This window comes from Rhincodon typus, chromosome 12, assembly GCF_021869965.1.
Source record: "Rhincodon typus isolate 14 chromosome 12, sRhiTyp1.1, whole genome shotgun sequence".
NCBI classification, from domain to species: domain Eukaryota; kingdom Metazoa; phylum Chordata; class Chondrichthyes; order Orectolobiformes; family Rhincodontidae; genus Rhincodon; species Rhincodon typus.
The window spans coordinates 63,197,013-63,207,881 of NC_063343.1; the positions used below are offsets into that span (position 1 = coordinate 63,197,013).

The window sequence follows — 10,869 nt, forward strand, 5'->3', positions numbered from 1 at the left end:
AGGAATGGGAGGGGGAGTTGAAATGGTTTGCGACTGTGAGGTGCAGTGGTTTATTGCGAACTGAAAACAACTGCACCTCCCAGTCGCGAACCATTTCAACACCCCCTCCCATTCCTCAGACGACATGTCCATCCTGGGCCTCCTGCAGTGCCACAACGATGCCATCCGAAGGTTGCAGGAACAGCAACTCATTCCGCTTGGGAACCCTACAGCCCAATGGCATCAATGTGGATTTCACAAGCTTCAAAATCTCCCCTCCGCCTACCGCATCCCAAAACCAGCCCAGCTCGTCCCCGCCTCCCTAACCTGTTCTTCCTCCCACCTCAAGCTGCACCCCCATCTCCTACCTACTGACCTATCCCCTCCCTAACTCCCCACCTACACACCTTTACTGGCTCCATCCCCGCCTCTTTGACCTGTCTGTTTCCTCTCCACCTATCTTCTCCTCTATCCGCCTCCCCCTTCTCCCTATTTATTTCAGATACCCCTTCCCCTCCCCCATTTCTGATGAAGGGTCTAAGCCCAAAACGTCAGCCTTTTTGCTCCTATGATGCTGCTTGGCCTGTAAGGTTACCTCCGAGTACAGTGGGATCTTGATCAAATGGACCAAAGAGTAGCAGATGGAGTTTAATTTAGGTAAATGTGAGGCACTGCATTTTGGAAAGGCAAATCAAGGCAGGACTTACACAATTAATGGTAAAGTTCCTGGGGAGTGTTACTGAACAACGACACCTTGGAATGCAGGCTCATAGTTCCTTGAAAGTGGAGTCACTGGTAGATGGGATTGTGATGAAGGCACTTTGTATGCTTGCCTTTATTGGTCAGTGAATCGGGTATAGGAGTTGGAGGTCATGTGGTTGTACAGGATATTAGTTAGGCCACTTTTGGAATACTGCATGCAATTCTAGTCTCCTTGCTATAGGAAGCATGTTGTGAAACTTGAAAGTGTTCAGAAAAGATTTACAAGCATGTTTCCAGGGCTGGAGGTTTTGATCTATAGGGAGAGGCTGAATAGACTGGGACTATTTTCCCTGGTATGTCAAAGGCTGAGGAGTAACCTTGCAGAGATTCATAAAATCATGAGGGGCATGGATAGGGTAAATAGACAAAGTCTTTTCCCTCGGGTGGGCAAATCCAAAACCAGAAGGCACAAGTTTAAAGAAGAGAGAGGGAAAGATTTAAAAAAAAGGGACCTAAAAGGCAACTTTTTCCACACAAAAAGGTGGTGTGTGCATGGAACGAGCTATCAGACGAAGTGGAGAAGGCCATTGCAATTAGAACATTTAAAAGGCATCTGGATGGATATATGAATAGGAAGGGTTTAAGAGGGAAATGGGCCAAATGGGACTAGAGATTTATCTATGCCAATCAGATATCATAGACGAGTTAGACGCTGTACATCTCTATGACTCTATGACCACACCTGGAGTTCTGCATGCAATTTTTTTGGTCTCCTTACTGGAGGAGGAATGCAGTTTGCACTCTCGTATGAAGAGACACTCATCAGTTTAGGCCCATACTCTGGTGTTTAGATGAATAGGGGATATCTAATTGATCGCTAAGGGCATTGACAATGTAGACATAGGGTGTTTCAGGTCATAGTTTAAGGATAAGGGGTATCAGGTTTCAAATAAGGATGAGGAGAAATTCTGTCTTTCAAAAGGGGCATGAATCTGTGAAATTCAATACTTCAGAATATGGCAGATGTTAGGACACCAAATAAAATTTAAAAAGGAAGATAGCTTGATCTTTAAATAGTAATGAGTTGAAAGACAATAGGAAGCAAGGAGAAGAGCAGGGTTGAATCCAAGATGAGAACAACTATGATCACGTGGAGCAGGCTTCAGGAGCTAAATTGCCCACTCCTGCTCTTATTTCTTATGGTGTCTTTATGAGAGAGGAGGATAATTTATTCTTATACAACAGCGAGTTAGAATGATCCGGAATGCAGTGCCCAAACAGACAGAGCAGATTCAGCTGTTAAATCAAGCAATTGGATACATACTTAAAACAAAAGGAGGTCTACAAAGCTATGGGGAGAAAAGGAGAATGGGACAAACAATAGTACTTTCATAAGCCAACACAGATGTTGTCCTGCAAGATTTTGAGATTCTCCTTTTCCCAGGCTGTACTACTTATCCAGAAAAGTGAAGCTGGGTTGAAGATGATCCAAACCTTTAATGCTCACCAACAAGGCAGCTTGAAATTAGCCAATAAGAAATATATTTTCCAGGTACACTGATAGTGGCAACACTTACTGGTTTCACAAGTCATTTCTGCTCCAACACCAGTAGTTGCTTAATAAGCAAGCAGCCACATAGTCTTCGAGGGTCAACATTACCACTGCCAACCAATCCTCTTTTACCAGAGCCCATACAAGTAATCTGTAACAAGGATCTCCCAAAAGAATGAGAATTTGAGTACGTTTACTCATTCTTTAGCCTAAAGATGAAGTAATGACCAATACCTGCCATCATGTAATGTTACAGTACAGAGGCAAACTTTTTTGGCCTCTCTAGCCTGTAGCAGCACTTTGAAAGAGCCATTTAATTAGTCCTAAATTCTTGGCCTTTTCCTCCATCTTGCAAGTTTCTCCTCCTGAGAAAACTACCAATCCAATTCCCTTTATATACAATGTTATTGTTGCTTCCCCTACTTTGTCAGCGCATTTCAGTTCACAATAACTTGCTTCATTGTTTTTTAAAAAAAACAAGTATTTTTCATCACCACCTTAAATGTTTTCTCTGGTTATGGACTCTTCAACAGCAAAGTTTGTCCCTATTCACTTTAATAAACCGTTATGATTTTTGAGCACCACCATCAAATCTCTTCTTAACCTTCCGTTTCAAGGAAAATAATCCCAATTTTTCCCCAGCATGTCCACATAAACTGAAGTTTCTCATTGCTGGCACCTTTCAGTAGGTTTTTTACCCCCCTTGCACCTGCTTCAAGGCTTTGGACATCCTTCCAAAAAGGTATCCTGCCCAGAATAGCCACCATACTTCAGAGTCCAAAACAGTTTTTTTTGTAAATCACAAAAAGAGAATATGGCACAACTTAACTGATGTGAACTTACTGTGAATTTTAGAACATCCTAAAACGTATCTGGTTCAGTAAAAAAAAAAAAAACAAAATAAAGTGATTAGATGGTCTTAAAAGTCAAAACATTGTGTGCATGTGGTGATAATTTCTGCTGTCAAGAACGTAAGCAGATTTGTGGACCTCAAACAAAATCACTCAGAATTTGCTGCAGTCTGAGGAGTGGTATGTCCAAGAGATGGTAATTGATGTGTTGGTTTTTGGAAAGAACCAGATTTATTCACTAAGTAGACTGTCTCACCTCAAATGGATGGAAGAATTGAGGAGTCTGCAGGAGCAGCATCTCATGTTCATTGTGGAATCCTTTCCCTTTGCAGCCACCGCACAGGTCGTAGTCAGGGCAGACAGTGCACTTGTAGCGAGGACCAACCACAGGGCCATTACAGGCATCACAGACAATGTTTGGGTGAACTGCCCCAGTTCCTTTCTCCTGGCCATGTTTGCATTCCTTCTTGTCTAGGGTTGTAAAAATTAAGGAGTGAGAGAGAGAGAAAACATTTGTCATTGCATGGAAAGGCTAGAAAAAGTATTTCTTTGGGAATAGTCACATAGCTCAATCAATGATTTAATGTTTACAAATTAGCTTAGAACCAAGGCTTCATTAGAAATAGCCAGACTGCACCTTTGTTCATCAATTTTTATCAGGGTTGCTAGCAGATAACAAAGGAACAATTAAATCTCTTTAAACTCAAAATCTAAAATCCCCAATTACGTCACCATGGGTAATAGTTATAATAACCGTGCTGGGCCAGCCTGAATTAATCAAATCAACATTTGAATTCAGTTTCAGGACATCTGAAATCTGAATACTGGTCTAAGTAAAAAAGGTGACCACGTAGACATTAAGATTGTCTTTTAAGACCAACTGGCACAGTGACATCTCCAAGGGAAGGAAACCAGGCCTCCCAATCCGATTTGGGCCTATAGTCAAATCCTTTGATACACTAACGTGGTTGACTTTAAATATGTTTGTTGCCAATTTCAATTGTCACCCAACTTTAAGTGCTTAAGCTCCAACAAAACAAGCTTGTCATGAATGGAAATAGAATAATTACAGAATTAAATCACCCGTGATTTATAATAATAATAAGGCTGGCCATTAGATAATTGAGAAAGCAACTTCCTGCGCAAGTATTCAAAAAGTTGCCAAATCTGAATAAGGGTAACGGCCCAAACCAAAAAAAAAAAGAAAATTGTGGAGCACTGCTTTGGATTCATGATTACTCAGAACTGACAAGTATCTCTTTTGGAAGGGAAGGAAGGCTTGAAAATTGGATTATATATTGTTCATTCTCCAAGTTAGTTTAGAAAGAAGAGAAATGTGATCATATCCCACTCAACAGAATTTTGCAACCTTTAGAGTAGAGAAATCTTTAACAAATATTTAAGTGACTGATTGGAAGATGGTATGTTTACATGACACTCTTCACAACATCACAAGCTGCTTTACAAAATACTTTGAAGTACAGCTGTATTCAATTAACAATTTGTTACTAGATTCATTGAGAGTATTGCTACCAATATGTTGCAGGTAATGAAAACATACAGCAACTTCAGTTTTAGGAGATATACAGCCCTCTGCCAATTCCAAGTGCTGCCCATGATTAAACAGTTTACTATAAACACTAGACTTTGTGCTAAAGTCTTTCTTCTACACATAGTTACGCCCAATGGCAACACGGTATGCAGCTAATGGACTAATTTTATAAAGAGCAACCAGTGGTCTTACCTTTGATGTAGATGCGAAAGGTCCCTTCCTTAAGGAAGGACAAAGCCATCATCAGCTCATCATCACTGGAGAATGCAATCATGTCCCCTTCCTCATCTGAAGAAAATACCATATATTCAGCTTGAAGGTTCAACTCAGACTTTAAAGTTAAGTAACAGACAGATTTAAACAAAAACAACAAATCAGGTAGGCAAAATGTTAACCTTTATGGCTAGGGAGGAGAAGAGGAGAAAACTCAGTACAATCATATGGCTTTGGGTGAGACCATATCTGGAGCACAGTATACAGTTTTGCCCACCAAATGAAGGCTTCCTAGATCAATTCCTGGGATAAGACATTTGTCCCACGAGAAGAGACCATGTAGAGGAGTCTATACTTTGTGGTGAACGAGAGGGAATTTCATTGAAACAAAAAAAGAAAGAGAGACCGTTTGATAACAGTAGAGGCAGACAGGTCATTTTTTTTTTCTTGGCTGGGAACCAAGGGTTATGGTCTCAGGATCAGGACTGCATTTCTCCTGAATGCAGTCATTCAGAGGGTTGTGAATCGTTAGCACCTGACTCTCACTATTCACCCATCATTCCTTGACTTGGAAAAAAGGAACTAGAGCTTATGGGAAAACGCTAACTCTTCAAAAAAGGTTCTCTTTTTAAAAAAAAAGGTTTATTTTACAGTTTGAAGACACTGAACCCTTCTGACTGCAAGCCCAATCTGACAGTGATGTTGTATGCAAAAAGCTACACATTGAGCCAGACAAAAATTCAATAGCAATGGAGTCTTGTAGACATCAGGTGTCACTGTTTCCAATTTAGATCAGTTAGTATAGTACACACCATTTGTCTCATTAAGCAATAAGTAGGAGCAGGAAAAGACAATTAGGCCTCTTCAGCCTACCTCCCCATTTAATAAATCATGGTCAATCTTCTATTTCAGCTCAGTGACAGGTATCAAAAAAATTTTACACGCCATGAGCAAATTGGGAAATCTTTTGTATAACATTGCTTCCAAAGGGCAGCAACAGTGTAGCACTTCCTAGAGTATTAAAGTGTCATCACAATTTATTTGTTTAGATTTTGAAATAGAGCTTTAATTGAGAGATTGCTACCAACTGGTAAAGATTGGTATCTGACAGGGAGCAGCACTATACAAATTAGAAACAGAAATACGTCATACAGTCCTTAGAGCCTCAATTAAGTCATAGCTTATCTGTTGGTTTTGAATGCCACATTCCAAACTACTCCAACAGCTTTTGATTCTATTGCCCAAGTAGAATCTATCTACCTCCACCTTACAAATAGTCAGTGACCTTGCCTCCACAACCTCTTATAAAGGAAGACGACATCTCAGAGGTAGGCAATTGGGCCATTGTGTCTGCTCTGCCATTCACTAAGACCATGGCAGAATTGATAACAACCCAAAACATTAACTCTGAATTCCCTCCAAAGATGCTGCCAGAACTGCTGAGCTTTTCCAGCAATTATGTTTTTTTTTGTTTCTGATAATCCTTAATTCCACTTTCCTCCCCATAACCCTTGATTCCCTTACTGATTGAAAACCTGCTAATCTCAGCCTTGAATATATTTAATAACCCAGCCTTTATAGCCCTCTACAATAAAGAAGTAGAGTATTTCCACAGATACACAGCCCTCAGAAGAAATTCTTCCTCATCTTTGTCCTAATCGGGCAACCGTTTATTCTTGAGGTTATGTCCTCTGGTTCTAGACTCTCCCACAAGGGAAACAACCATTCTGCAGTGATCCTGTGAAGTTCTCTAAGAATCATGTACATTTCAATTCAGGTTTCTCTTATTCCAAAAATTTCCAATGAGTACAAGCCCAACCTACTCAACACTTCCATATGCAGAATCAATTTAGTGATCCTCCTCTGGACTACCCATGCCAGTATGATTTTTAGGTAAGGCAACCAAACTATTCATGCTATTCTAATCTAACTAGTGCCTCATTTAGATTACCTTCACTTCCTATGTTTACACACCATTCCTTTGAAATAACAGCCAAAAATTCACTTAACCTCCCTATTACCTGCTGATTCTTTTGTGCTAGTTAGTTGTAATTTATGTAATGAGAACCTCCAAATCTGTCTCCACTGCAACATTCTCAATGCAAGTAATCTTCTCAGACAATGTTCCAGACTTGTACAACTTTCAGACAGAAACCCTTCTCATCTGTCCTAAAAGCACAACCCCTAAACTTATAATCAAGAGACCATTAATTCTGCACTCACCTACAAGAAGGAACATCCTTTCCACATTCTATCAAAGTCTATTTAAAATCTTTGAGACTTCAATCAGGTGACCCCTCACTCTTAACTCCAGGGGAAAGAAACTCAGTCTGTCCAACCTTTCCTCAGAAGGCAGCCTACAAATTCCAGATGTAAATCTAGTAGACATCCTCTAAGTTTGTCAACATATTTATGATGTTCCTCGAATGAAACCAAAACTGCACACATTATCTGAGATATGGTCTCAATGCTCTATGTAACTGAAGCATTATATCCTTACTTTTATGTTTGGCTCTTCATTTTAAAAGAAGGATAGCATCCCATTCACTTCTTTAAAGTGACTTGCTGTGCCTGCATACTAACTTTCTGACTCAAGCACAAGAACACCTAGATCTCTCGGCATCACAATTCTGTAGTCAGTCATTCTCCACATAAGTAATACACCACTTTAAAGATCCTTCCTGCCAAAAAAAGTGAACAACTTTATATTTTTCCCACATTATACACTATCTACCAGATTTTTGCCCTTTAAAAGGCCTACCACCACTTCTCTATTGATCTATCACATATCCTGTTACCACAGTTCACTATTCATGCCTTTGAGCTATTCTCCCTTTTAAATTAAATGTGGAATTCAATCATATTGTCATCACTGCTGTCTGGATGTACTTTTACTCTAATCATGAATTAATCCGGTCACATTTCACAGTAGCAATTCTCATATAACCTACTTTTTGTTTGGTTCCAGAATATCCTGCTCTAAAGAGACTACTACTGAAATGCTCTTCCCACTAGAGACATACTGCCAAAGCCCAGAATAGTAATTATTCCTCTTTTTCCATGAGGGTTCCATGCCTTAGGACCCCCGAGAGTGAAGAGATTCACGATTGTGGTGCTCATTAAAAATAGGTTAAAGTAGATAAAAATGTTCCAGATGAGAGTTTTGCCCATGGATATTTATATTAGTTGTTACTCTTTTGGACACAGATAGGAGAATTCACAATGTGATTTTGCAGATACAGAGGATTTACATAAAGGTAAGCAGGGTGGTATTATTGTTAAGAGACAAAGACAGAAGTTGCTGAAAAAGTTCAGCAGGTCTGGCAGCATCCGTGAAGAGAAAAGTCAGAGTTAATGTTTCAGGTCTGCTGACCCTTCCTCAGGTTTTTAATAATAGCAATCAATCATTTATGGGCAGGGTCAGTACTATGTATTTATGGTGTACTGTATACAATTCTACCAAGTACACCAAGGCCTTGGAGACCGTACAGAGGTGGTTTACAGAATGAGACCCGAGATAAAGGACTTCAGTTATGTGGAGAAATTAGCGAAGCCACAATTGTTAGTCCGAGAGTGAGAGAATGATGCTAATGGGAAATCTAGACATGTTTAAAAAAACACTTACCACAGCTTAGTGCGTGTGCATTGGGGGGGGTGCATGCACAGAAGTTTGAAACAATAATCAAAAGGTCAAATATTTCAGACAAAAAGAAACCAAAATCAGCAGGGCAAGAGAGGGAATGAGGCGAAAGCATTTTATTTACAAGAAATGTTATATTGATCTTAAAGGGTGGTAAAATCAGATTCTACAGGCTACAAAATCAAAGTTCATTGCAGGAATAGAAAATAAAGCTGAAGTTCACATTAGGAACTATTTCTTGTGATTGTGTGGGGGAAAAAAAAAGAAAAAAAAAAGAAATTAATTGAAGCTAGGTCATTCAAAAGGTGACATAAGAAAGCACTTCTTCATAGTAGTGGAAATTTGAAATACTCTGTCCCAAAAATCTGTATGACTTCCAGAGGTCAATTAAGAGCTTTTAAGAAGCAACTCACTACATCTCCTCTGACAGTACCTTCCAAACCCTTGACCACTAGCATTCAGAAGGATAACGGCAGCAGACACACTGCCAGCTGCAAGTTTCCCGCCCCCTCCAAGCCTCTCACTATCCTGACTTGGAACTATATTGCTATTCTTTTACTGTGACTGGGTCAAAATCCTGACACTCCCTTCCTAACAAGACGGTGGATGTAATTACAGCCAGAGGACTGAAGCAGTTCAAGAAGGCGATACACTACCACCTACTCCCGATGGATTAGAGACGAACAGTAAATGCTGCCTTAGTTTGCGATGCCCACATTCCATCATAAAAATGGATCAAGTGTACAATATTAACCAGATAGTATAAAATGCACGAATATAAAAATAACTGAAAACGTCAGAAATATTCCCGATTGTTCTGAAATAAGAGATTTTTTCCGCTACGCCAAACCAAAAAAAAAAGACTCAGCAAGCATCGATCAGTTGTCTTATAGACGACAATAAGAAGTAGATGTCAAGGGAGGTGATGCTAGCGTTGAAGAGAGTCTGTTCAGGGAATTTCCGCATTCTGCGCTAGTCTTAGGGCTGACCGACAGATGGGGCTTTGAAAAAAAAACAAAATTTGGCTCGTTTTGTTTTAAATCATAATGACAGAGACCTTCGGCTTTCCCAACAATTTCACAATTTTGATCCCCTAGAATTTAAAAAAGTAGTGGAACTGTAGGTCAGGGAACACGTTTAGCGAGCGGTGGCAAATAGCAAGCAGTTTTTTAAAAAAAAAATTATCGCAGAATCGCAAGAGTTGCCTTTTACCGACCAGCATATTAAACTGTCATTTAGTCACAAGAGCATGAGTTTGGAAGGGACATAAAAACAAACAAAACACTATCTGGAAAATTTGGCCACACAGAACTTAGTTCCAAGTCTCCCCAGGAGTGGGGCAAGAGTCGGGTGCGATTACCTTTGTAATACATCTGAAAGTTCTCGGACCGAAGAGACTGGAAGACACTGGCCACCTTCTTGTACAGATGCTCGAAGCTGGTGGAGACGCCATGGTCGACGGCGAAGCGGCGGATCTCCCGGTTTACCTCGTCTTTCCCCAGCAGGTAAGCCTTCACGTTAAAAGCCATGGCTCGGAATCGATGAGACGGCGTGCGACTGCCTACCTCGTTCAGTTACTATGTGCCGAGTAACTCGCTACTTTTGTGGCGAAAAGATTCTCGATGTCGCAGCAGGAAATTGACACACAATCTCGCAAATTTCCTCTTCTCACTACCCAAAGGCAGACTGTAACCCGAGTGTTCCGTGCCGGCCTTATATACACACTCCCCGCCCCTCGAGCAGCGGCTGTTACTCAGCACAAAGCCTGGCCTTCTTTTCCGTGCTTCATCTCCGAGACCCACTCCTTCTGTATACGGAGCTGACGTCGCTTCCGTATTCCTAACGAAGGGGGGATCGTGACCATCGACAGGGATTTCGCGCAGCGCCGACTGTACAACAGGCTTTTTATTTAGTTTTTATCTAGTACAACAGGCTTCGCCTTTCGTTCAGGCTATCCCGTCACCATGGAGATCTGTTCCGAGCACAGTAATATTTATTTCTCAACTTCTTTCGAAGTGGTTACTATTACCTTATTTTGCAGAAATAAAAAAAATCACAGCCAAGGTTGTTGGGTGGGAAAAAAAGTTTCCCTTTGTGGGGAGATGCTGACCAGTAGTTTCAGACAGTCATTACAATTTTACAAAAAATGGAATTCGAGAGAAACTGATGAGAATTTAGGAGATTTAGAACCACAAAAAGTAGTTGAGTGCGAAAGAAACAAAATACATGAAACATGATGGTTAATAGGGCTGGAGGAGGTTGGAGTTCCCCGGGGTCAATGTTGGGACCCTTGCTTTTGCTAATATATTTTAGTAACTTCGAATTTGGTGCACGGGTCACAATTTTCAAAATTTGCCAATTATACAAAATTTGGAAACAT

General features: G+C 40.4%; 1 protein-coding gene across 4 annotated transcripts in view; it reads right to left on the reverse strand.

Annotated features, from left to right (window-relative positions):
* Positions 1-10,456, reverse strand: part of sqstm1 (sequestosome 1) — an 18,387-nt gene extending 7,931 nt beyond the window's left edge. For 2 of the 4 annotated variants that reach the window (XM_048603589.1, XM_020527672.2), the window contains exons 1-3: positions 9,850-10,456; positions 4,829-4,924; positions 3,341-3,555 (exon numbers count right to left, since the gene is read on the reverse strand). In XM_048603589.1, the coding sequence (XP_048459546.1) occupies positions 3,341-3,555; positions 4,829-4,924; positions 9,850-10,018 (480 nt within the window). In that variant the 5' untranslated portion in view covers positions 10,019-10,456. The remainder of the gene's footprint in view (positions 1-3,340; positions 3,556-4,828; positions 4,925-9,849) is intronic. The other 2 variants (XM_048603588.1, XM_048603587.1) reach the window with 1 other exon arrangement.
* Between the last annotated feature and the right edge of the window lie 413 nt (positions 10,457-10,869).